Genomic DNA, 27,678 nt, shown 5'->3' with positions numbered 1-27,678 from the left:
GATCTGGGGCTCCACGCAAGATCTCACCCCGTGGGGTCAAAATGATCACAAGAACGGTGAGCAAAAATCCCAGAACCACACGGGGGGACCTAGTGAATGACCTGCAGAGAGCTGGGACCAAAGTAACAAAGCCTAACATCAGTAACACACTACGCCGCCAGGGACTCAAATCCTGCAGTGCCAGACGTGTCCCCCTGCTTAAGCCAGTACATGTCCAGGCCCGTCTGAAGTTTGCTAGAGTGCATTTGGATGATCCAGAAGAGGATTGGGAGAATGTCATATGGTCAGATGAAACCAAAATAGAACTTTTTGGTAAAAACTCAACTCGTCGTGTTTGGAGGTCAAAGAATGCTGAGTTGCATCCAAAGAATACCATACCTACTGTGAAGCATGGGGGTGGAAACATCATGCTTTGGGGCTGTTTTTCTGCAAAGGGACCAGGACGAATGATCCGTGTAAAGGAAAGAATGAATGGGGCCATGTATCGTGAGATTTTGAGTGAAAACCTCCTTCTATCAGCAAGGGCATTGAAGATGAAACGTGGCTGGGTCTTTCAGCATGACAATGATCCCAAACACACCGCCCGGGCAACGAAGGAGTGGCTTCGTAAGAAGCATTTCAAGGTCCTGGAGTGGCCTAGCCAGTCTCCAGATCTCAACCCCATAGAAAATCTTTGGAGGGAGTTGAAAGTCCGTGTTGCCCAGCGACAGTCCCAAAACATCACTGCTCTAGAGGAGATCTGCATGGAGGAATGGGCCAAAATACCAGCAACAGTGTGTGAAAACCTTGTGAAGACTTACAGAAAACGTTTGACCTGTGTCATTGCCAACAAAGGGTATATAACAAAGTATTGACAAACTTTTGTTATTGACCAAATACTTATTTTCCACCATAATTTGCAAATAAATTCATAAAAAATCCTACAATGTGATTTTCTGGATTTTCTTTTCTCATTTTGTCTGTCATAGTTGACGTGTACCTATGATGAAAATTACAGGCCTCTCTCATCTTTTAAAGTGGGAGAACTTGCACAATTGGTGTCTGACTAAATACTTTTTTTCCCCACTGTACATTTAAAATTGATTAAATTGAGATTTTATGTCACTGGCCTACACACAATACCCCATAATGTCAAGGTGGAATTATGTTTTTAGAAATTGTTACAAATTAATAAAAAATGAAAAGCTGAAATGTCTTGAGTCAATAAGTATTCAACTCCTTTGTCATGGCAAGCCTAAATAAGTTTAGGAGTAAGAATGTGCTTAACAAGTCACATAATAAGTTGCATGGACTGTGTGCAATAATAGTGTTTAACATGATTTCTTTATGACTACCTCATCTACAGTGGGGAGAACAAGTATTTGATACACTGCCGATTTTTCTGGTTTTCCTACTTACAAAGCATGTAGAGGTCTGTAATTTTTATCATAGGTACACTTCAACTGTGAGAGACGGAATCTAAAACAAAAATCCAGAAAATCACATTGTATGATTTTTAAGTAATTAATTTAAATTGTATTGCATGACATAAGTATTTGATCACCTACCAACCAGTAAGAATTCCGGCTCTCACAGACCTGTTAGTTTTTCTTTAAGAAGCCCTCCTGTTCTCCACTCATTACCTGTATTAACTGCACCTGTTTGAACTCGTTACCTGTATAAAAGACACCTGTCCACACACTCAATCAAACAGACTCCAACCTCTCCACAATGGCCAAGACCAGAGAGCTGTGTAAGAACATCAGGGATAAAATTGTAGACCTGCACAAGGCTGGGATGGGCTACAGGACAATAGGCAAGGAGCTTGGTGAGAAGGCAACAACTGTTGGCGCAATTATTAGAAAATGGAAGAAGTTCAAGATGACGGTCAATCACCCTCGGTCTGGGGCTCCATGCAAGATCTCACCTCGTGGGGCATCAATGATCATGAGGAAGGTGAGGGATCAGCCCAGAACTACACGGCAGGACCTGGTCAATGACCCGAAGAGAGCTGGGACCACAGTCTCAAAGAAAACCATTAGTAACACACTACTCCGTCATGGATTAAAATCCTGCAGCGCACGCAAGGTCCACCTGCTCAAGCCAGCGCATTTCCAGGCCCGTCTGAAGTTTGCCAATGACCATCTGGATGATCCAGAGGAGGAATGGGAGAAGGTAATGTGGTCTGATGAGACAAAAATAGAGCTTTTTGGTCTAAACTCCACTCGCCGTGTTTGGAGGAAGAAGAAGAATGAGTACAACCCCAAGAACACCATCCCAACCGTGAAGCATGGAGGTGGAAACATAATTCTTTGGGGATGCTTTTCTGCAAAGGGGACAGGACGACTGCACCGTATTGAGGGGAGGATGGATGAGGCCATGTATCGCGAGATCTTGGCAAACAACCTCCTTCCCTCAGTAAGAGCATTGAAGATGGGTCGTGGCTGGGTCTTCCAGCATGACAACGACCCGAAACACACAGCCAGGGCAACTAAGGAGTGGCTCCGTAAGAAGCATCTCAAGGTCCTGGAGTGGCCTAGCCAGTCTCCAGACCTGAACCCAATAGAAAATCGTTGGAGGGAGCTGAAAGTCCGTATTGCCCAGCAACAGCCCCGAAACCTGAAGGATCTGGAGGTCTGTATGGAGGAGTGGGCCAAATATCCCTGCTGCAGTGTGTGCAAACCTGGTCAAGACCTACAGGAAACGTATGATCTCTGTAATTGCAAACAAAGGTTTCTGTACCAAATATTAAGTTCTGCTTTTCTGATGTATCAAATACTTATGTCATGCAATAAAATGCTAATTAATTACTTAAAAATCATACAATGTGATTTTCTGGATTTTTGTTTAAGATTCCGTCTCTCACAGTTGAAGTGCACCTATGAAAAAAAATGACAGACCTCTACATGCTTTGTAAGTAGGAAAACCTGCAAAATCGGCAGTGTATCAAATACTTGTTCTCCCCACTGTATGTACCCCACACATTGAAATATATGTAATGTCTCTTAGTTAAGCAAGAAGGAAACTGCTCTGGAATTTCACCATGAGGCCAATGGTGACTTCAAAACAATTACAGAGTTTAATGGCTGTGAAAACTGAGGATGGATCAACAACATTGTAGTTACTCGACCACAATACTAACGTAAATGACAGAGTGAAAAAAAGGAAGCCTGTACAGAATACAGATATTCCAAATCATGCATCTTATTTGCAATAACACACTAAAGTAAAACTGAAAAGAATGTGGCAAAGAAAGGAACGTTATGTCTTGAATACAAAGCGTCATGTTTGGGGCAAATCCAACACAACACATCACTGAGTTCCACACTTCATATTTTCAAGCATGGTGGTGGCTGCATTATGTTATGGGTATGCTTGTCATCGGCAAGGACCAGTGTTTTAGGATCAAAATAAATGGAATAGAGCCAAGCACAGGCAAAATCCTAGAGGAAAACTTGGTTCAGTCTGCTTTCCAACAGACACAGGGAGACTAATTCACCTTTCAGCAGGCCAATAACCTAAAACACAAGGCCAAATATACACTGGAGTTGCTTACCAAGACAACATTGAATGTTCCTGTGTGGCCTAATTATAGTTTTGACTTAAATTGTCTTGAAAATCTATGACAAGACTTGAAAATGGCTGTATAGCAATGATCAAAAACCAACTTGACAGAGCTAGAAGAATTTAAAAATAATAATGTCCAAGTATTGTACAATCCAGGTGTGCAAAGATCTTAGAGACTTACCCAGAGAGACTCACAGCTGTAATAGCTGCCGAAGCTGATTCTAACATGTATTGACTCAGGGGTGTGAATGAGATATTTCTGTATTTAATTTTCAATAACTTTGCACACATTTCTAAAAACATGTTTTCACTTTGTCATTATGGGGTATTGTGTGTAGATATGTGAGGGGGAAAAATCGATTTAATCGATTTTGAATTCAGGCTGTAACACAACAAAATGTGGAATAAGTCAAGGGGTAGGAATACTTGCTGAAGGCACTTTACATGCAGATACAAAGTATTTAGGACTGTGTGTTGGATCAAGAATCACACTGGATTTTTAATACTTCTTATAATAAAATCCTGTAACACTACTGTGTTTGAAGATGCTACTATTTCAATGTTTATGCATTTTCATTCTCATTGCTTTAATAACTCGGCTACCATGTTTAACACAATGGCTTACTCAAGCTGACATGAGAAAACAGAATATCACTTCGAGTAGACTTCTCTTGTGAATATTAGCAGATCTTTACAACATTTGTCAGCTTAAATCATGTTTCACACAAGTAGGTGCTTCTCCAGAACACACATCTGGTTTCTCCTTGTACTATAATGACATTACAAGGGGAAATGTGAATACTTGAGGGTATGTGTGTGTTCTGTCTGTAATGTAAGGGTTAAAAAATTCACCTCACTGGAATCCAATTTCTTGTCCAGTGTTACTGCCAACATTATATCCTTTAGATTTTCTCTGAATCACCATGGTAACTACAAGAGTCACTTAACTGAAAAGAACTGCCCATAAGGATCCATGTATATATATTGACTTCACCCTCTTGACCGTTCATTTAGTTTTTTCACATTATAATCTTCTCTGTGAATTTTTTTGCAAGAGGCGGAAACATATTATCGAGGTGAAATCTATTCTTTGAGCAACAGGTGGCAATGAGAAAAGGCATGTTGTGAATCAAACAGCTGTCATATTTTTGCCACCACAGCTCCTGTACAGAGTGATAATGTATCTGCAGGCATTCATCATCACATCATCCCTGCAATTTCACTCACTTCATCACAACTCAGCCCAGCCAGCTGACAGACAGAGAAGCTTTCAGACAGTCCCCGTTTCTGAAAAAATAAAGCAGCTTCTGTGCTTTGTTCCATAGAGATGAAAGCAGTAAAATAGCTTTCAGGGACAGTTTTGTTTGTTCTATGTCTTGAAATGTTCACTCTCAACTGACACCCTGTCGATTAAGTGTGCTTCTGAACATCCAAAAATGCTTCAAAGGTTTGCTGAACCACAGCAACAGTGACAGACAAAAAGGAATAAAATAACATTAAAAGCCCTTGAAGTGTAGTTTAATATCTCACCAGTGGAGATTTTGAGGGATGGAAACTTAGCATGAGGAATACCGATCAGTTTATTAGAGATTCAGGAAATGAGTTTGGAAAGGTAATGTATGTGAGGGCAATGCAAAATAAAGAGCAGCTAATAAAAACGTTTCGCTTTACGAAGTGGCACACTGGCAGTCCTTGTTCACTGAAGCGTCTCAGAGAAGGAGTGCTGATCTAGGATCACATCCTGCCCCCTCTTATTCATTATGATATAAAAGGCAGAACTGATCCTAGATCAACACTCCTACTTTGATACGGTTTGTGAGTACAGGCCAAGTTGTACTCCCACTGACACAGATTAAGCCTGGTCTTGGACTAAAAAGCACACTCTCCATTGCCCGGGAAACTGGCCCATAAGTGTTTACCTTGGCTACCTTGACAAAATTATGGTCATCAGATTACAGACACTTTTGAAAAACTAAATGATTATATCTTGGATTACTTTTAGATTCAGAAAGGATGTTTACGAGAGAAAAAAATACATGACAACTTTCTGTTTTCTCAATGACATTCAAATCAGTATTGAAAAAAGGTGCAAGTTGAAGTTTGTTCCACCTGAGAGAGTCCGACCACAAGTCAGAGACCACTATGATGACACACCTAATGATGACCACCAATCAGAGACCACTGTGATGACACACCAAATGCTTTTGATGGATCATTTTTGTCTTCTTCTAATGCTGCTTAAAGGGAAAGTAATCCCAAAGTAACTGAGTAATCAGATTACTTTACTGAGTTTGGGTAATCCAAAAATTATGTTGCTGATTACAATTTTAAACAGGTAACTAGTAACTGTAACGGATTACATTTAGAAAGTAACCTACCCAACCTTGATTGTTTTTAATCCATCTGTTTTGCAAACCTGTGCTCTTTACTCTCTACCTCTTTCCTGGAGTGGGTATGCTTTCATAGTTAAACCTGCTGCTACATTCCCAAGAGAACTACCTCAGAATTGCCACTGCAATGAAACAGGCAATTATCTGTAATTATACTACTTGGTTCCTGTATCTTACCATATCAAAGACTCACTCACCCAGACATGATGTCTCTTTAATTTCCTTTGAGTGGCATGGTATTAACATACACAATTTATTGTACTAACATAATTACATTTTGTTATAAATTGTAAAAATAACAGAAAAAAAGCAATTTATTGATCAGTCTTTTTTTTTTTCATCTTCAACTCAATTACCTGAGGTTTGTACCAATGTTTTTATATACACTGATAGACAGAATATTGTACACTATAGAACCATGTGGAGATCCGAAAATAGGTATAACAGTGTACTGTATATCAAACATAAAAAAGACACAAAGTTATCAAAAGGTGAAATGCCTGTCAGTGTCAGTAGACTAGTTTCACATATCCTCAATTTGACCTGGAATCACACAACACTCACTGGGCCCAGTTGAGGGGAAAGGTATCATATCTAAGGATATTTCTGCTTCACATTCAAACTGCAGTATTTCAGGCAGGATAAGGTTTCTTTGGTTATGTGAAGTATCGGAGATAATGGAGACTTTGTCAAACGGTACGTCCAAGTCTTCACCGTGTGAGACCGTGGGCTGGCGTTGTGCACAGTGCGCAGAGGCAGTGATATTTGTGTCTCTCTGGAGCGTAGTGTCGTGGTGGTAAGACACCAACTCATTGCTGAAATTGACAGCTTCTACAGTAGAACTGGAACAGTATCTATTGCAGCCTAGAATGGTGGAGAATGCTTTTCTGAAATCAGCATTAAATGCGTATATGACTGGGTTTAACGATGAGTTGGCCCATCCAAACCACACAAAAATGTTAAAAGTGGCGTTACTTACACACAGGCGGTCACCAACATTGTTAATGTCACAAAAAGGAACTATGCAGTTGACCACGAAAAAAGGCAACCAGCAAAATACAAACACTCCCATAATGATAGAGAGTGTCTTTAAAACTTTCGTTTCTTTTTTAAAAGTTGTTTTTAAGGAGTTTGTTTGCTCGGTTGCTTGCTGATTGTTCTGTGCGTGTTCCACGGCTCTCTCCAACGATGATATTCTCCGGATCTGGGTTTGCGCAATCCGGTAGATCCGTGTGTAAGTGCCAACCATAATAACGACTGGAATGTAAAAACTTATCAAAGAGGAAGATATGGCATATGTGCTATTCAAGCTTGCGTTGCAGTCCACGATTTCATTAGTGTCGTTCCCTGTTACATTTTCCTCCTCTGCTTTGTGCCAATTGAGCTGAACGGGAATGAAGGAGATCAGAATGGAGAGGGTCCATGCCACTCCGATCATAACGAAGGCAAACCTCTGGGTCATTTTACGTTCATATCGAAAAGGGCTCGAAATTGCCCAGTATCTGTCCATACTTATTATACAAAGATTGAGAATCGACGCGGTGGAGCACATGATGTCAAAAGCTATCCAGGTATCACAGAAGCTGCCGAAGATCCAGCATCCGGCCACCTCAGACATAGCTTTCCACGGCATCACAAGAACCGCCACGAATAGATCTGATACCGCCAAGGAGATTACAAAAAAGTTGGTGACTTTAGATCGAAGGTGTCTAAATTTGATCACCGCGGCGCACACAAGTGTATTCCCAAGAAGCGTTGAAACGATCAGGATGAACAGGACGCACCCTGTGAGCGCGCGGACGCTGCGCCCGGAGCTGTCCGCTTCAGCACCTGCGGTTTCCTTGTCAGATTTCTCCATTGACAACTAATTTCTGCACATATAAAAGTTTGCGTCTTCTACAGTTGGCGTTCAGCACACAGTTTTGGAGACCCCACTTGCGGATTTGGGCACTCACGCAGTAGCTATTTCTTAAGTTGCTTAATGTTTCTTTAAATATAGCATAGCTACATCATAAACAGTATGTGGGCCAATTTAAGAGGCTCAGTTATAAGAATCGCAGTTATTTTTCTTACTCTGATCCAGTAAAACATTGTCCATGGTCGTGAATAGGCGCACTGCACATAACCCATTGTGCACGATCGCGCCTTTTTTTGACAGTGAATGAGTGAATAGTCTCCCTCAGTGCTTGATGATAGCAATTAAGACCCCTCCTCTTAACAATGAGGTATGACGAAAACATTTGAATGTTTTTTGATCAGGGGTAATACCATCAACAGTAGAACATGCAGTTAATGACGGCCCATGATAGCGATTTACATGACATTTTAGTCATTTAGCAGACGCTCTTATCCAGAGCGACTTACAGTTAGTGCATACATTATTATATCTTTTTTTCATACCGGCCCCCCGTGGGAATCGAACCCACATCCCTGCCGGCCATTCCCTCCCCTACCCTGGACGACGCTGGGCCAAATGTGCGCCGCCCCATGGGTCTCCAGGTCGCGGCCGGCTACAACAGAGCCTGGATTCGAACCAGGATCTCTAGTGGCACAGCTAGCACTGCAATGCAGTGCCTTAGACCACTGCGCCACTCGGGCGATATTATCAGTAGTCTCACGTCTAGGCAATTTCAGAGAAATTCGGAAATCAGACAAGAGAAACATCTATAGAATATATATATATTGATTATAGAAAATCTAAACAAAATCTATAATCAATCAGTTAGCTATTGAATGAATGCGGACATAATCTGCACTTTCAGTAGCCTATGGCATAGCCTCTTACTTAGATGCCTATAAGCATCTAAATAAAACGAATCAGTGCCCAAGGGGGTATTTCATTGGCGCTGTCCATGGTGCTGAAACTAAACGGGGCACTACAGGTACCATGTGAAGTGAACTAAATTAAACTGTACTGTGTGATCAACTCTTTCCAGGTCTTAGCCTGCCACCATTGTTGTGAGTCCCTTTACAAAATACCTACGGGATACTTCATCCAAAAAACGTATGCTGAACGAACGAATCCTGAATACCTGCGCATTGTGCTGTTTAAAAAAAAACTAGTGTCGGATAAACCAGGCGTGTTATAGCCCCGTACCGACAGCAGGTGTCACCTCATCCCAGATTTTCAGTCTGCGTGCTGGGGGATTTGCGCTCCCCCCTACGTCATTGGAATCTCAAAATGGCTCCTGCTCCTGTTCACGGTCCAAGTGGGGACGGCTGCCGGTTTTTCTAACAGAAATTATACACGACCATACGACTGACATTCTCCCTTTTTCTGCCGCTGTCTCTCGAAATAGAAACCGTATTTTGATTGCGTCATCATCATGTAATTAGGGATACGCTGAGATCATGATAGGCATAGCCTACAAGGAACGACCGGGACCGAGCAATTGTAGCTGATCCAGCCACCACAGCGTTTTTGTTGTGGAGCAGTGGTGTGGGGAATGTGAATGACATGGAAAAGGCAGAGAATGGCTCTTTTCCACCGGCTTTGTCTGTGAACGAAAAGGAGACCAGTAGCACATCTCTCACCCAGCCACTGTCTGACGGTACCGCCGACGCCGCAGGTCCTCTCTCTAAACATGTCAACAGGGATGAAACGTGTTGGACTGACAGCGGGGAGTCGGGTGAAGCAGGAGAGGATGCCCGTTCCACAGTAGCGTGTGTACGTATAGGGAGTACGAAAATGCTCGATTTAATTACTGACAGCCCATCCGGTGGCACTGTAAGCAACTGTGTCATTCCAGAGCCAGGTAGCGACTCTGCTACAAACGGGTTTACTGGGTCAATAATGGTAGGCTCCAAGGCAGGGAGCTGCTCTACTATCACTGCAGTGAATCGAGAGGAAATGGACGGAAATGCTCTCCGGGGGATCTCACTGGCTGAGAAGAACAATGGTTGCCCTGCAGAAAGACGAGATGCCTGTGTGACAGCAGCTGAGGCAGTACAGTCATTGGCACACTCCTGGAATGGACAGCTTGAACAGAGGTGCACTGCAGCCTCCCGGACTGGTCCCGAGGGGCTCTCGAATGGGGACACAGTCTGTGTTAAACAGAGTCCTGTTAGCAGTGATGCTGTTATTAGACCACATATTAACCGAAGCACAACCCCTGACAAGGAGGTCAAAATGGCAAACGGTGGAGTATTGATAGGATACAGCAGCGCCAAGTTACACACAGAGACCGCAGGAGCAATTCTTTCTGATGGAGCTGCAACCTGTCTCTCTAACCCACAATGTGAAAAACTCTCCTCATCTGCAGTGAGTGCAAGGGAGGGCCATCACGAATCCTGCAATATCAGAGAGGAACCTGACAGAGCCGGGGCCCAGCCTAGAACACAAGCTAACGTGGCAGGAGAGCTATCTGATGGCGCTACTTCCAGTCTCACCTCTCAGGGTTTACCATCAAGCCCAACACCAACGAAAGACCCCTGCGGTGTCAAACCAGACACCAGGCAGGTAGTAGAACCATCACCATCACCATCTGGTCACCCAGGAGGTGATCCATCCTCCATACCCCATCCTCAGGCCCACAAGACCACCAGTCTGAGCTATGACTCCTCCAACATTCTCAGCCCAGGGGATGAGGATGAGGATGAGGATGGGGAGACCTTCATGGAGCTGGGGGCCCAAGGCCCCAGTGACCTCAGGTTCATGGACATCAGTCTGAGCTCCGGGAACACCTATGAGTCTAACAGACGTCAGTCCGCCCCAGGACATATAGGACTGAGTGTGGACTCCTCCGAACTGGCCTTACAGTCAAAAAGACCCGGCATCGCTGAGTATTTCGGCAGGTACATTTGTTGTTTTATTTGTGGTCTGAGGTTATTTGCAGGGTGACGAGATGATTTCTTGCAAGGACAAGAGCGGTACAAACTTTGTCACAGTCTGCTTACATCTTCACATTATGTTTGCATTAATACTGTGGATAGCCGCATTATTGCTGCAATATACACCCGTTACAACAGCAGTCACTGCCATTAACCATGCTCTCCTAAGGCGGCAGGTAGCTTAGTGGTTAAGAGTGTTGTGCCAGTAACCGAAAGGTTGCTGGTTCTAATCTCCGAGCCGACTAGGTGAAAAATCTGCCGATGTGCCCTTGAGCAAGGCACTTAACCCAAAATTGCTCATGTAAGTCACTCTGGATAAGAGCTTCTGCTAAATGACAAAAAAAAATAATAATAATAGTATTGTAATAGCACACCAGGACATAATGAACAAAACCGGAACTAGAACTAGGTCTCATTCAACATTTAGCGCAGGCAGAGACCCACCTGGTGGAAACTGAGCCAGCTGCAGTGAATGCTGTAATATTGGTGTTCCCACAAGGACATCCCCTAGGTGGTTACACTTTACATTAAAGGGATACTTCTGGATTTTGGAAATGAAGCCCTTTATCTACTTCCCCGGAGTCAGATTAACCAGTGGATACCATTTTTATGTCTCTGTGTGCAGTTTGAAAACCTACAGTAGGTTATCTTTCCAGGAACAGGGTTGGAGAACCCTTCTTTAAGGTATAAACGATTTAGAAACAGTTCATTATTAGTTCATAGATCGTTTATAAATCTGTGATAAATACTTATAACATGATTGGTATCTATCATTTAGTAATGAACAGTTGTTAAACTACGTATAATTCCTTTATAAACCCTTTTGAGTACACCTTAATGTAAAGTGTTAACCCCTAGGCTTATAATCCCACATAGGATCAGGTGAAATTGATTCAATTGATGAAATAAGAGTGCCAGCAAATCACTCACTCAATATCAGTATGACTTATTAGTATGAATTATTGGCACCCTTGATAAAGATGAGAAAAACTCACTGTATAAAATAAACATATATTATCTGCCATTAAAAAAATAAAAATAAAAAATAGAGAAAGAGATTTGTTTAACAAGTAAGATTTATTTTTTATAAAAAAGATAGTGGTCAAAATTATTGGCACCCCTGTTTTCGATACTTTTCAATACCTCACTTTGTGAGGATAACGTCACTTAGCCTTTTTCTAAAATGTTTTAAGAGGGCAGTCCATAAATGCAGATGAAAGACCAAGGATCTGGAAATATTCTGTATGGAGAAATGGTTTAAGATCCCTCCCAATGTGTTTCTTCAATCTCATAAAACATTTTAGAAAAAGACTCAGTGCTGTTATCCTCACAAGGTGATCTATTGAAAGGGATTGAAAACAGCGGTGCCAATAATTCTGCTCCCTATCTAAAAAAAATTAATAAGTATTACTTGTTAAACAAAATCCCTTTCCCTGAGCAAATGTATAAAATAATATTTATTTATTATTAGGATACAATATAGCTCAGTATTTGTATTATTTATTTTATACAGTCTTATTGCTCCTCTTTATCAAGAGTGCCAATCATTTTGGACCTGACTCTATGTCAGATCTAGGAAATGATTCAGAGACTCAGAGAAACCTTAATTTCCCTGTTTTCTCAGTATGTCGACTCATCAAAACTGTTTCGCTGACCGGAGGAACAAAATAAAAGTGTGTCATCATGAATAATCGCCCACACATTGTTCTGTCTTTTCTGTCTGTTCAGGGGTTTATTTTCCAAGAAACATATAGAGCCGAAGGGTCCGTCCCAGAATGTCCCTGGGTGGAAGCTGTTTGGAAAGGTCCCTGTCAGAGAGAGCCCTCCCAAGGACTCCAGGACCATACAGCAGGTTGGTACCCCGGGCCCGTATTCTTAAAGCATGGTTGGTACCCCGGGCCCGTATTCTTAAAGCATGGTTGGTACCCCGGGCCCGTATTCTTAAAGCATGGTTGGTACCCCGGGCCCGTATTCTTAAAGCATGGTTGGTACCCCGGGCCCGTATTCTTAAAGCATGGTTGGTACCCCGGGCCCGTATTCTTAAAGCATGGTTGGTACCCCGGGCCCGTATTCTTAAAGCATGTCAGATTAGGAGTGCTGATCTAGGATCAGTTTTGTCTTTTAAATCATAATAACTAGGATTTCATTGACATGGAGGACCTGGGTCCGTATACATCAAGCATCTCAGCGTTGGAGTGGTGATCTAGGATCAGGTCATCCCTGTCCATACAATCTTATTTGTTATTATTTGAAAGACAAAAACTTTGTTTTTACAGCTTTTAATTTTGAATATTCTACACACATTTTACCTACATGGCACTTTTATTTATTATTATTGTAAAGCATGATTATTGACAGCTCTCCCCATGTGGGCTCCACCAGTTTCTCTATACCCATCTCTGAACCTGCTGCTACACTTGCCAATTAGATCCTACAGACATACTGCAGAGAGGATAACAATGAGGCACCCTACCCTGAAAACCAAATTACACCATGAATATATAAATAATAAGGAAGTATTACAACATCCTAGACGGAATCATTTTTGGAAAACTGAAACGCAGACAAAATGCAAGAGAATATATGAAGATTAAATTTGATTTGGGGCCATTTTTACATGTATATACAGTGAGGGAAAAAAGTATTTGATCCCCTGCTGATTTTGTAAATTTGCCCACTGACAAAGACATGATCAGTTTATAATTTGAATGGTAGGTTTATTTGAACAGTGAGAGACAGAATAACAACAAAAAAATCCAGAAAAACGCATGTCAAAAATGTTATAAATTGATTTGCATTTTAATGAGGGAAATAAGTATTTGACCCCTCTGCAAAACATTACTTAGTACTTGGTGGCAAAACCCTTGTTGGCAATCACAGAGGTCAGACATTTCTTGTAGTTGGCCACCAGGTTTGCACACATCTCAGGAGGGATTTTGTCCCACTCCTCTTTGCAGATCTTCTCCAAGTCATTAAGGTTTCGAGCCTGACGTTTGGCAACTCGAACCTTCAGCTCCCTCCACAGATTTTCTATGGGATTAAGGTCTGGAGACTGGCTAGGCACTCCCAAAGCATAATGTTTCCACCTCCATGTTTGACGGTGGGGATGGTGTTCTTGGGGTCATAGGCAGCATTCCTCCTCCTCCAAACACGGCGAGTTCAGTTGATGCCAAAGAGCTCGATTTTGGTCTCATCTGACCACAACACTTTCACCCAGTTCTCCTCTGAATCATTCAGATGTTCATTGGCAAACTTCAGACGGGCCTGTATATGTGCTTTCTTGAGCAGGGGGACCTTGCGGGCGCTGCAGGATTTCAGTCCTTCACGGCGTAGTGTGTTACCAATTGTTTTCTTGGTGACTATGGTCCCAGCTGCCTTGAGATCATTGACAAGATCCTCCCGTGTAGTTCTGGGCTGATTCCTCACCGTTCTCATGATCATTGCAACTCCACAAGGTGAGATCTTGCATGGAGCCCCAAGCCGAGGGAGATTGACAGTTATTTTGTTTTTCTTCCATTTGTGAATAATCGCACCAACTGTTGTCACCTTCTCACCAAGCTGCTTGGCGATGGTCTTGTAGCCCATTCCAGCCTTGTTTAGGTCTACAATCTTGTCCCTGACATCCTTGGAGAGCTCTTTGGTCTTGGCCATGGTGGAGAGTTTGGAATCTGATTGATTGATTGCTTCTGTGGACAGGTGTCTTTTATACAGGTAACAAGCTGAGATTAGGAGCACTCCCTTTAAAAGTGTGCTCCTAATCTCAGCTCGTTACCTGTATAAAAGACACCTGGGAGCCAGAAATCTTTCTGATTGAGAGGGGGTCAAATACTTATGTCCCTCATTAAAATGCAAATCAATTTATAACATTTTTGACATGCGTTTTTCTGGATTTTTTTGTTGTTATTCTGTCTCTCACTGTTCAAATAAACCTACCATTAAAATTATAGACTGATCATGTCTTTGTCAGTGGGCAAACGTACAAAATCAGCAGGGGATCAAATACTTTTTTCCCTCACTTAAGTTACATAGCAAGAATAAAGTAATTTGATATTTTGATATACATTACATCTAGATAGATGGTACTTATACATGATACATTGTGTTTTCAGTCACAACTATTATAGAACATTAGCTTTTAAACCCACCCCTCAGCTACTCTCAGTCCATCCCACCTATCTCTGTAAACTGCCCTCTTATGATTTCCATGTGCCATATATATTTCAACTGTGCTGTGATGTTTCACATAAATTCTGAAACTGTCTAATCGCATAGTATCTACAGATTGTAAGTTAAAGATACATATTTTTACTAAAAGTATTATTATATTGTTGATTGATTGACTATGGTTTTCCAAATCTCCCAACAGTGCTATTTGTAGGGTTAATTTTAGATACATGTTTAGATTTTTCAGCTATTCCTGAACCTGTGACCAGAAACAAGCTTCATAGGGATCTAATGATTCTGTCTCTTTGTAGCTAAATCTGCAGAGCTGAGAGGGTTGTATGCCCCATATACATAACATTCTGTTTGTGGCAAGAATTTTGTATAATAATTTAACTGGAAAAACTCTTAAATTTTGAATCAAGCGTTGTGCTCTGAGAAGCTTTTTGAATGCAGGCTCTGATGTCACTATGCTCCTACATCTACAGTAGTTGTTCACTAACCTATTAACTGACCGTAGAACTTCCTGTACAGGATTGTGTACCGGAGAGAACACTATCTGACCCTGCCTGGAAGTGAAGCCAGCAAGTCTAGTTGAATGCAATGAGCTCAATATTTAGCTTAGATCATTTTCCCCACGTACTTCATCCCTATTCATCAGGGTTATGTCAGCCTTACATACCTAACCTCACTTTGTTAACATACATAGTCTAAAGCTTTAAAGAAAGTCAAGAACTACCGCTATTTAATCTAAAATCAAGTAATTTACACCCCTTCTGTTCAACTCCTTCACCAACGATACATTGCATTGCAGCCCTTTGTTTTGTTGTATCACATGAATCATTAGTTTAATTGCAGCCTTGTACAATATGTAACGCCACAGCATAACAATCACTCCCTAGGCTCTATTCTCACAATACCAGTCTGACCAGGTTGTAAACTGATAGCAACTCACTCTCACAGCTCAAGTCAATTCTTTATATCGTTCCATCTGTGAATCCTGTAATAGAGCATCTTGTAATGATGACATCAGAGCTTATAGATAAGTGTGGCAAAGGCTGTAGTCAGTCTGTACTTGGCCTACTCCTTCCCAACACTTGACAAGAGAGAGTAGGGCGTGGTAGGAGTAGGGTTCAGGTCCTCCATGTTGGAGGCTGGCAGGCCACTACAGCTGTTGAGTGTGTATGCTCCAGCTGGCTCTGTGCCTGGGGCTGGCAGGCTGCCTGGCTGGGTAAGGAGCTGGTCTTACTCAAGTGGTATGCCTCTTGCCTTCTGCCTGCTGTGTTGAACCTCGGCTGGGCTTGAATTATGCCCATCTCCTAGCCTCAACCGTGAGGCTTGTCTCCTGCCCTTAGCCCCTAGCTCTGTCATTCCTCTCCCTCTCTCTCCCTCTCTACCTCCCCCACTCTACCCTGCAGGTACTGATCTGTCTCCACACTCGTCGGAGGCAATAATGCATGTTTTCATGCCTGGATGGAAACAGACACTAAAGCCAATTTTTCCCTTCACTGGATTAGTTGTGCACTCAACTCTAGGACTGTATAACTGCAGACAAGGATGAGAGCATTTATATGCCTCACTACTGAGATTATGACTAGACAAGATGATCTCATCTAGAGTAAGCTACAGAGGTTGGAGCAGGGATCTACACTCTTAGAAAAAGGGGTTCCAAAAGGGTTCTTCGGCTGTCCCCATAGGAGAACCCTTTTTGGTTCCAAGTAGAACTCTTTTGGGTTCCATGTAGAACCATCTGTGGAAAGGGTTCTACATGGAACTCAAAAGGGTTCTACCTGGAACAAAAAGGGTTCTACCTGGAACCAAAAAGGGTTCTTTAAAGGGTTCTCCTATGGGGACAGCCGAAGAACCGTTTTAGGTTCTAGATAGCATCTTTTTTTCTAAGAGTGTAAATGTCAGAGGGTCCATCCGTAATGTGTTCCACAAATGTGCAGTACAGAAACTCGGAAGATGGGAAGATTATTCATGCAGTTATCCTACATGCAGGGGGAGGGAGGGACTGAGTTGGATCTCCAACAGAGGCCTTTTCAATAAAGTTGACTATCTTCTTAACCATAGCCAAAGGCCAAAGATGCTTATGTGGATTGGAAGTGTACTGAAGTACTTGAAAAAAAAAATCGTTTGGAGTTGTTTTTGGAGGGATTGAGCTATTTAACTCTGAGTGCAAACTATGTTCTTCTTTCATCAGGAGAGTATTCCTGGTGGTCTCACGTCTGTGTCCGCACCCAATCTCTTAAGCGAAGGGGTATGGACTTTCTCAAGTTTCCTTTTCAGTCATCTTCTCAATCTCCTATCTGCATGGGGCTGCCAAGCAACCATTTCCATTGAACATCCAACTCATGTCCATGCCAACCCTAGCACTGACAGGGGAGGGGAAATGCATTTTAGAAAAATTAAAAAAATGAAATCATTAATCGCAGATTCTTCAATACCAAGGTCTCTGAGACTCTTGCCATAGGTCCAGCAGCTCAGTCTCTGTGGCTCAAAATGTTGTAATCCAAAGTATGACTGTATTTTTTCCAGTTGTCCTAACATACAGTACGTGCGACCACATGTTTCTCTAGTGTAATAGATCTATTCGGTATCGATTGTATTCCTTGTATTCCTTATCTGGGAATGTTAGGAATTTTGGTTTACCTTACACTGGTATATTTTACTTCAGGATTATGAATACACAGTTGATTACGTGATTGTATATACACTTTGACATTACAAGTGGTCCCAGAGTTCTATCTGCTTCTCTGCTATACCATTTGGGATTATATAGCGGTAGCCTTACGCTAAAAATGCATGGGTGTTGGTTATACACAGTTCATCTCTGACTTTTCTTAGAACTATAGGACAGCAGCAATACATTTGGAGAAAGAGCTGTGACTATTTCTAAATGTGTACTATGGGGGGCTGTTCTTCTTCACTGGTGTTGGTAAATCTCACTCTCCTTAGATGGCACTCCCCTCCCCTGTCCCTACCAGACATTTCCTCTGATAGCCCCCGGTGTAACTGCACCAATAAATTCCTTGAAGGAGCCACAGCCACAACACAAGACAATGTAGCCATTGACATCCATACAGAAGCAGTTTCATGCATCGTGAAAGGTCAAAGGTGAGACTTGTATTGTATTGTGTAGTGGAGGTGAGGGCTGTATGGTCACTAAGTCTACTAGATACTCAATGTATCAACTCGCACGAAACAAACCCATTGGATATCAGTGGCGTCATGTACAGCAACTGAACATAAAGTAATTCATTCAACAGGCTCTGATGCATTAGGCATGGCTAGGTGTTTATTGACCCCCTCTAGAAATGAGTTATATGATGAACACCCTGAGGATGCTCTCTCTCTCTCCACAGTCATCAACAACCATCACACTCCTCAGTCCCCCCATTTTTTTCTCTCTCTCTCTTTCTCTCTCTCTCTCTCTCTCTCTCTCTCTCTCTCTCTCTCTCTCTCTCTCTCTCTGTCTCTGTCGCTCTCTCTCTCTCTCTCTCTCTCTCTCTCTCTCGCTCTCTCTGCCTGCCTGCCAGTATGGGCTTTGTGATGTCCATCATCCGGTCAGATGATCCTGTCACCCCTCGCGACTAACCCCACTCTATCTTTCCTTCCTTTCAAATGGAAACCCGGAAGTCTAGTTGGGCTAGTTGACATGCATGTATTAGGGCTGTGTTTCCTAGTTGCTATGGAGATTCAGGTTTTGATATATCTGCAGGAGTACGAGGCCAGGGCGGGCAAGGCTGGGTCTGGGGGAACGTCAGCTGGGACGTCCCCTACTCAGCCTCAACATGGCCGGAGGAAGAACCTGGACTTTGAGCCACTGTCCACCACAGCTCTTATACTGGAGGACAGGCCTTCGTAAGTCCACACTATCTCTCCTTTTTTCTCTCTCTACTTCTATTTCTTTCTGTTCCTCTATTCCTCTCTTCTAGTGTATTATGCCCCCCAGTTCTTATGCCCCCAAGGGCAGAATTTGTTGTTTTGAGATCTGGAGCCAAATTACTAACACACATTACATTCTTTGCAACTAGGCTCAGGCCAGGGTGTGGTGTCTATTAAGAACACAGTAAGAAACACAGCGTCCAGAGACGAGTGGTGTTGTGTTTTTCCTAGTGGGTCTCCTTGGTCACCTCAGCTGCTCTCTCTGATCCAAGACCTCAGGCCCTCATTAACAATAGATACAGTGTATGAAATATGAGTGTGTTGTCTGAACCATGACAAACACACTGTCTGCAAGGCAATGTGTTAAACTTGACTAAAAGTAGCCATTTTGTGTCCTCAGTTGCTGTGATATGCACGGATTACGGTGAAACTGACTGACACTGTGTCCCCTCTCCTCTTGTCTGTCTGCAGGAACCTTCCTGCCAAGTCTGTGGAGGAGGCCCAGCGTCACCGCCAGGAGTATGACGAGATGGTGGCCGAGGCCAAGAAGAGAGGTACTGTTACTGCACTGTCTGCCTCCTCAGAGCTGTGAAATGGAGGTCAGCAGCATCTGGCCTGTCCACTGTACAGACCTCCAGACGGCACTAAGCTCAATCTGTCTGTTGTAGCTGTTGCACATACTTTGTAACTTTACATCATGATACAAATTGTAAAGCATTATACAAATTATTATAAAGCATTTATAAGCATCTGTTAACATCTATAAGCATGTATAATGGCTTATTCATTGAAGTTATTGTAAAGTGTAACCAAAGGATTTGTGCCCCACTCCCCCCACAGAGTTAAAGGAGGCCCAGAGGAAGAGGAAAGAGGTGAAGGAGAGGTTTAAGCAGGAGGACAGCATCGCCAACGCCATGGTGGTCTGGAACAACGACATCCTGCCCAACTGGGACAACATGTGAGTTAGCTAGCTAGCCACTTCCTGCTAAACAACTCTCCACTGGCACGGAGCAGCCATGGACACGATCCAGTCAGGCAGGCAGTCAGTCAGTCAGTACAATATTCATTCAGTTACTCAGTTAGTCAGTTATTCTGCCAGTCAGCCAGCCAGACAGTCAGTCAGTGAGCCAGTCAGTAACTCGGTCAGTCAGTCAGTAAACCAGTCAGTCAGTCAGTAGTCAGTCAGTCAGGGCTCCCATGTGCAGTAGGCCCATGCCAGTCTGTTTGTGTCCCCATGTAGGCGTAACACTCGGCGGGTGAGAGAGCTGTGGTGGCAGGGCTTGCCCCCCAACGTCAGAGGAAAGGTCTGGAGCCTGGCCATCGGCAACGAGCTCAACATCACCCCAGGTATGTATCGTGTTTCAATAGTCAGAACTCATAGAACTCCCATCATACAGTGCCTTGCAAAAGTATTCATCCCCCTTGGCGTTTTTCCTATTTTGTTGCATTACAACCTGTAATTTAAATTGATTTTTATTTGGATTTCATGTAATGGACATACACAAAATAGTCCAAATTGGTGAAGTGAAATTTAAAAAATAACTTGTTTCAAAAAAATCTTAAAAATAAATAATGGAAAAGTGGTGCGTGCATATGTATTCACCCCCTTTGCTATGAAGCGCCTAAATAAGAGGTGGTGCAACCAATTACCTTCAGAAGTCACATAATTAGTTAAATAAAGTCCACCTGTGTGCAATCTAAGTGTCACATGATCTCAGTATATATACACCTGTTCTGAAAGGCCCCAGAGTCTGCAACACCACTAAGCAAGGGGCACCACCAAGCAAGCGGCACCATGAAGACCAAGGAGCTCTCCAAACAGGTCAGGGACAAAGTTGTGGAGAAGTACGGATCAGGGTTATAAAAAAATATCAGAAACTTTGAACATCTCACGGAGCACCATTAAATCCATTATTAAAAAAATGGAAAGAATATGGCACCACAACAAACCTGACAAGAGAGGGCCGCCCACCAAAACTCACGGACCAGGCATGAAGGGCATTAATCAGAGAGGCAACAAAGAGACCAAAGAGAACCCTGAAGGAGCTGCAAAGTTCCACAGCGGAGATTGGAGTATCTGTCCATAGGACCACTTTAAGCCGTACACTCCACAGAGCTGGGCTTTACGGAAGAGTGGCCAGAAAAAAAGCCATTGCTTAAAGAAAAAAATAAGCAAACACGTTTGGTGTTCGCCAAAAGCCATGTGGGAGACTCCCCAAACATATGGAAGAAGGTACTCTGGTCAGATGAGACTAAAATTGAGCTTTTTGGCCATCAAGGATAACGCTATGTCTGGCGCAAACCCAACACCTCTCATCACCCCAAGAACACCATCCCCACAGTGAAGCATGGTGGTGGCAGCATCATGCGGTGGGGATGTTTTCCATCGACAGGGACTGGGAAACTGGTCAGAATTGAAGGAATGATGGATGGCGCTAAATACAGAGAAATTCTTGAGGGAAACCTGTTTCAGTCTTCCAGAGATTTGAGACTGGGACGGAGGTTCACCTTCCAGCAGGACAATGGACGCTCCAGTTTTCTGTTTTTTTGTCTTATTTCTTGTAGGTTTCACAATAAAAAATATTTAGCATCTTCAAAGTGGTAGGCATGTTGTTTATATCAAATGATACAAACCCCCAAAAAATTCATTTTAATTCCAGGTTGTAAGGCAAAAAATAGGAAAAATGCCAAGGGGGTGAATAATTTCGCAAGCCACTGTAATTGTGTATTCCAATTGGCATGCCAAAATATGATTTGCCTTCAGAATAAGATATACAACGTGAAGGATGTCATGTACAGTTGAAGTCGGAAGTTTACATACACTTAGATTGGCGTCATTAAAACTTGTTTTTCAACCACTCCACAAATGTCTTGTTAACAAACTATAGTTTTGGCAAGTTGGTTAGGACATCTACTTTGTGCATGACACAAGTCATTTTTACAACAATTGTTTACAGACAGATTATTTCACTTATAATTTCACTTTATCACAATTCCAGTGCGTCAGAAGTTTACATACAGTAAATTGACTGTGCCTTTAAACAGCTTGGAAAATTCCAGAAAATGATGTCATGGCTTTAGAAGCTTCTGATAGGCTAATTTACATAATTTGAGTCAATTGGAGGTGTACCTGTGGATGTATTTCAAGGCCTACCTTCAAACTCAGTGCCTCTTTGCTTGACATCATGGGAAAATCAAAAGAAATCAGCCAAGACCTCAGAAAAAAAAATTTGTAGACCTCCACAAGTCTGGTTCATCCTTGGGAGCAATTTCCAAACGCCTGAAGGTACCACGTTCATCTGTACAAACAATAGTACGCAAGTATAAACACCATGGGACCACGCAGCCGTCATACCGCTCAGGAAGGAGACGTGCTCTGTCTCCTAGAGATAAACGTACTTTGGTGCAAATCAATCCCAGAACAACAGCAAAGGACCTTGTGAAGATGCTGGAGGAAACAGGTACAAAGGTATCTATATCTACAGTAAAACAAGTCCTATATCGACATAACCTGAAAGGCCGCTCAGCAAGGAAGAAGCCACTGCTCCAAAACAGTCATAAAAAAGCCATACTACGGTTTGCAACTGCACATGGGGACAAAGATCGTACTTTTTGGAGAAATGTCCTCTGCTCTGATTAAACAAAAATAGAACTGTTTGGCCATAATGACCATTGTTATGTTTGGAGGAAAAGGGGGGGATCTTGCAAGCCGAAGAACACCATCCCAACCGTGAAGCACGGGGGTGGCAGCATCATGCTGTGGGGGTGCTTTGCTGCAGGAGGGACTGGTGCACTTCACAAAATAGATGGCATCACGAGGAAGGAAAATTATGTGGATATATTGAAGCAACATCTCAAGACATCAGTCAGGAAGTTAAAGCTTGGTCGCAAATGGGTCTTCCAAATGGACAATGACCCCAAGCATACTTCCAACGTTTTACTGCCAGGAAGTGCCTTTGTGGTTTACACAAAAATGCATAATAGACGTCTCAGCTGGAGGACCCACCGCCTGACTCATTGCGAGAGATCTTCTTTCATTTCCCCCATTTATTTTCCTCCCTTCTCTACAGAGCTGTACGACATCTTCCTCTCCAGAGCCAAGGAGAGATGGAGGAGTTTCACCTTCCAGCAGGACAATGACCGCTCAAGTTTTCTGTTTTTTTGTCTTATTTCTAGTTTGTTTCACAATAAAAAATATTTTGCATCTTCAAAGTGGTAGGCATGTTGTGTAAATCAAATGATACAAACCCCCAAAAAATCAATTTTAATTCCAGGTTGTAAGGCAACAAAATAGGAGAAATGTCCTCTGGTCTGATGAAACAAAAATAGAACTGTTTGGCCATAATGACCATCGTTATGTTTGGAGGAAAAAGGGGGGCGCTTGCAAGCAGAAGAACAACATCCCAACCTTGAAGCACGGGGGTGGCAGCATCATGCTGTGGGGGTGCTTTGCTGCAGGAGGGACTGGTGCACTTCACAAAATAGATGGCATCATGAGGAAGGAAAATTATGTGGATATATTGAAGCAACATCTCAAGACATCAGTCAGGAAGTTAAAGCTTGGTGGCAAATGGGTCTTCCAAATGGACAATGACCCCAAGCATACTTCCAAAGTTGTGGCAAAATGACTTAAGGACAACAAAGTCAAGGTATTGGAGTGGCCATCACAAAGCCCTGACGTCAATCCTATAGAACATTTGTGGGCAGAACTGAAAAAGCGTGTGCGAGCAAGGAGGCCTACAAACCTGACTCAGTTACACCAGCTCTGTCAGGAGGAATGGGCCAAAATTCATCCAACTTATTGTGGGAATTTGTGGAAGGCTACCCGAAACGTTTGACCCAAGTTAAACAATTTAAAGACAATGCTACTGAATACTAATTGAGTGTATGTAAACGTCTGACCCACTGGGAATGTGATGAAATAAATAAAAGCTGATAAAAATCATTCTCTCTACTAATATTCTGACATTTCACATTCTTAAAATAAAGTGGTGATCCTAACTGACCTAAGACAGGGAATTTTTACTAGGATTAAATGTCAGGAATTGTGAAAAACTGAGTTTAAATGTATTTGGCTAAGGTGTATGTAAACTTCCGACTTCAACTGTACAGACATTAAAATGTATACTTGTAAAAATGTAGTACCATATTGATTGTTTTCTAACGAAGCAACACTTTCACCTCTTTCAGTTGGAATAGATTTACCAGCCTGTTGTGTATGTAGTGGAAGGAATTTGTGTATGTCAAGGCCGACTGGTTTTACTGCCAGGAAGTGCCTTTGTGGTTGACACAAAAATGCATAATAGACGTCTCAGCTGGAGGACCCACCGCCTGACTCATTTTGAGAGATCTTCTTTAATTTCCCCCATTTATTTTCCTCCCTTCTCTACAGAGCTGTACGACATCTTCCTCTCCAGAGCCAAGGAGAGATGGAGGAGTTTCAGTGAGACGGGTTCAGAGACAGAGGCTGACGGTACGTCTGAGATGGGGGGTGAAGGGAGTGGGGAGGGAGGCCCTCACGGGGCAAGACTGTGAATTTCAGACACACACACCATATTGCGGACTGTCAGACCCTAGACTCATCCATTATCCCCTCTTCCTATCATGGCACAAACAACGTTACAGAGAGGTCGAACCAGTAGGAGATCAGTTTATTTTAGTAAACTGAAATGATAAAGTTGGTCCTTTCGTTAATAATCTGTTTGTATTTCGATTCTAGATGGGGCATCGCTGGCAGACAGAGAGTCCAGTCTGGACCTGATCAAGCTGGACATATCCCGCACATTCCCCCCTCTTTTTATCTTCCAGAAGGTACAGTACATCTCTTACCCCACTACTGTGTATGTGTGTGTGCTCAATGTCATCCTCTGATTGTCTTCTACCACAGGGTGGGCCATATCATGATCTCCTCCATAGTGTGCTGGGGGCCTACACCTGTTACAGACCTGACGTGGGATATGTGAGTAACACTTCAAAACGGCAGTCTAAGTCCTTATTTTATGCCATACTGTACATGCGGTGATTGTGAACTAAAATGGTGGTTCTGTTCTCTCAGGTCCAGGGCATGTCCTTCATAGCTGCAGTATTAATCCTCAACCTGGAGGAAGCTGATGCCTTCATTGCCTTCGCTAACCTGCTCAACAAGCCCTGCCAGCTGGCCTTCTTCAGAGTGGACCATGATCTGGTGAGGCCTACTTCCACAGTGAAAAACTGTCCTCTCTAAAACTAATTTAAAGGGATAGTTCACCCAAATGACAAAATGACATATTGGTTTCGTTACCCTGTAAGCAGTCTATGGACAAGGTATGGCAGCAATCCATGCTTTGGTTTAGTTTCCCTGGCACTGTTTCCACATGCTAACGTTTTAGCATTTGTGGTACAAATCCCATTCAAGTCATGGGACTGATATTAGCATTTTTCGCACATCATGTTCATATCATCTATAAGTGACTTTGTTGAGTTTCACAATCCATTTTAGAAACTTTTGGATGATTTGGGCATGATGCACGATTATCGCTTTAACAGTACTGAATTAGTGGTCCCTGAATCTCTCTCTGCCCATTTTCCCCTCTAGATGCTGAAATACTTTGCTGCGTTCGAGGTGTTCTTTGAAGAGAACCTCCCAAGACTGTTTAACCACTTCCAGAGCTCCAACCTCACCCCAGATCTCTATCTCATAGACTGGTGAGTAACTATGGGATCTCTATGAAAATGTGAAAGCATGTAGCAGTTCTGTGTTAGTGTGGCCTTCAAGCTGTTATCTCATAGTTTTAACCCCAGCCATGCTGTCAGTTCATTATTCACAGTTATCAGAGCACAGCTGCTGCATGCTGTAAGATTAACTTATCTGCTTTCCCCATTCCGCTAACTGCCATTTTTGACCTGTGTGTGTCTGTCTGTGTCTGTTTACAGGATCTTCACTCTGTACAGTAAGTCGTTGCCGTTGGACGTGGCATGTCGTGTGTGGGACGTGTTCTGTCGTGACGGCGAGGAGTTCCTGTTCCGGACGGGCCTAGGGATCCTGCGTCTCTATGAGGACGTGCTCCTACAGATGGATTTCATCCACAGCGCACAGTTCCTGACACGCCTCCCAGAGGATATAGGCTCTGATAGGCTGTTCGCCTGCATCGCAGCCACGCCCATGCTCAACGGAAACAGGAAATGGTTCCAGGTCAGTTCCTCTAAACATAAGAAGACAGGGAAGTGAGAAAATGGACACATTTGCACCAAGTGACAATACATATATAAGAATATTATGTGGTTAGGTTGAAGGCATTTCTAGAGTCTATTGTGTGAACTGGGACATGCTCCCAGAATTCCTCACAAATATCCTGTAATTATGTCCAGTCTCTGGTGTGCCCCGTCATGTGTGACACTGGTGTGACCAGGAGCAGTTTGGGAATGACACGTCACTCAAGACACTGCAATGTAAAATAATTCAGGTTATATTTGCCACCTTTATCATAGATTCACACTTGTTGGTTCCTACAATTCATATACCACAGCACCTGCAGAGGTGAATGTATGTCAGTTAAAGAAATACAAAAGAAAGAACCCATATGATAGTCTGCCTTTTTGTGGAAATGCAGCACCACCTACAGGTATGTATTGTGGATGCCTAAAAAGAACGATCAGTTGCAGTTTTATATTGAGATTTGTTCTTCCTCTCCTCTCCAGGTTTTTAATGCATTGATAAAGGAGAACAAGGACATGGACAGGAATTGCAGCCAAGCACTGAAGAGTTCATGATTCAGCCGTGGAACATTTTAATGATCACGTTCCTCTCTTTAATTGAGAGGCTTTGATCACATTAGAGTCATCATGGTAAATGGACTTTAAAGAATGACGTCATACTTGAAGATGGAGGCCTCGGACACCATTGCCAGTTTGATTGAATTGAGAGTATTTATGGTAGTATACCATGAACATATGATGACATACTGTAGGTAGATGTGATATATTGGGTCTGTCTAATTGCTCCTGTAAGTCGCTCTGGATAAGAGCGTCTGCTAAATGACTAAAATGTAAATGTAAATGTCTAGTCCTATCAGAAAGGTATGGAGTTTCTTAGATTGAGTGAGGCCCTTTGTTACACCTGTGGATTGTATCTCACTAACATTACAAGATATTTAATGAAAGTGCACCTCCAAGCATAGATATATTTATATGACTTAATTCATCCAAGCCAATATTACAACATAGAAGGAAAATTAGGAAATAATTAAAACAGTGACAGAGCCCTTCCGTTTCTTAAGTGTCTGAAGCTTGACATCGAATAGTTTAACTAAACTACCAGTAATAGGTTTTCATTAGTGAGCAGTGAGCAATTGTTTCCGAAAGACTCATAGGAATTGCAATAGAGAAAATGTGTGACGTGTGGCACTAGCCCATTATTAGACTAAAGGAGCCTACTGTTACTCCTTAGTCCAAGGACCTTAAATGTTCTGTTTAAAGGGCGAATTGACTCTGGAAGACAAAACAGCCAAATACTCGGCATCTAAACATGAATCGATTCTCAATTGCGGTACGGTTCTAGAAACATAAATCCCTCTACTTTCATATCACATCAAAATAATTTAACAAATGCAAAAAACACACTGGGTTTAACACAGTTGCAGCCGACAGTATTTTTCAGTGACAACACGTTTGTGGCCTCTGTCTTCCGTTTACACACAGGTGTTCGGAGACGCAGTGAGATAATTAGCACAGGTGGTCCACTCTGTCTTCCGTCTGTTTTCTGTAAACAAACACTGTAACATGGAAATATGGCCGTGTGGGAACCCTAACCCTATAAAGGTGTATATCAATTTAACATTTTGTTTTTGTTTAATTCAAAAGGCACTCGCACATCTGAGCTATCTTT

At 42.6% G+C, this 27,678-nt stretch overlaps 2 protein-coding genes across 3 annotated transcripts; one reads left to right on the top strand and one right to left on the bottom strand.

Moving 5' to 3' along the window:
* Window positions 1-6,459: 6,459 nt before the first annotated feature.
* On the bottom strand, window positions 6,460-7,622 carry LOC121581512 (D(5)-like dopamine receptor). The gene has a single exon (XM_041897012.2). It carries the CDS (start codon window positions 7,567-7,569, stop codon window positions 6,460-6,462), a length of 1,110 nt encoding a protein of 369 aa, XP_041752946.2. The 5' UTR covers window positions 7,570-7,622.
* Window positions 7,623-9,120: 1,498 nt separating this feature from the next.
* Window positions 9,121-27,413, top strand: LOC121534346 (TBC1 domain family member 12-like). 2 transcript variants are annotated; one of them, XM_041841028.2, is made up of 14 exons: window positions 9,121-10,730; window positions 12,495-12,618; window positions 17,131-17,187; window positions 18,649-18,791; window positions 19,287-19,369; window positions 19,656-19,773; window positions 20,056-20,162; window positions 24,208-24,288; window positions 24,535-24,626; window positions 24,703-24,774; window positions 24,871-24,999; window positions 25,390-25,499; window positions 25,728-25,986; window positions 26,493-27,413. In XM_041841028.2, the coding sequence occupies exons 1-14, from the start codon at window positions 9,394-9,396 to the stop codon at window positions 26,562-26,564; spliced, it is 2,784 nt and encodes a 927-aa protein (XP_041696962.1). In that variant the 5' UTR covers window positions 9,121-9,393; the 3' UTR covers window positions 26,565-27,413. The 2 variants fall into 2 exon arrangements, with proteins under 2 accessions (XP_041696962.1, XP_041696988.1); XM_041841054.2 differs by lacking the exon at window positions 17,131-17,187.
* The last annotated feature ends 265 nt before the right edge of the window (window positions 27,414-27,678 follow it).

This window comes from Coregonus clupeaformis, chromosome 1, assembly GCF_020615455.1.
Source record: "Coregonus clupeaformis isolate EN_2021a chromosome 1, ASM2061545v1, whole genome shotgun sequence".
In the NCBI taxonomy this organism is placed as follows: Eukaryota; Metazoa; Chordata; class Actinopteri; order Salmoniformes; family Salmonidae; genus Coregonus; species Coregonus clupeaformis.
This window is presented reverse-complemented; position numbering and strand designations above follow the sequence as displayed.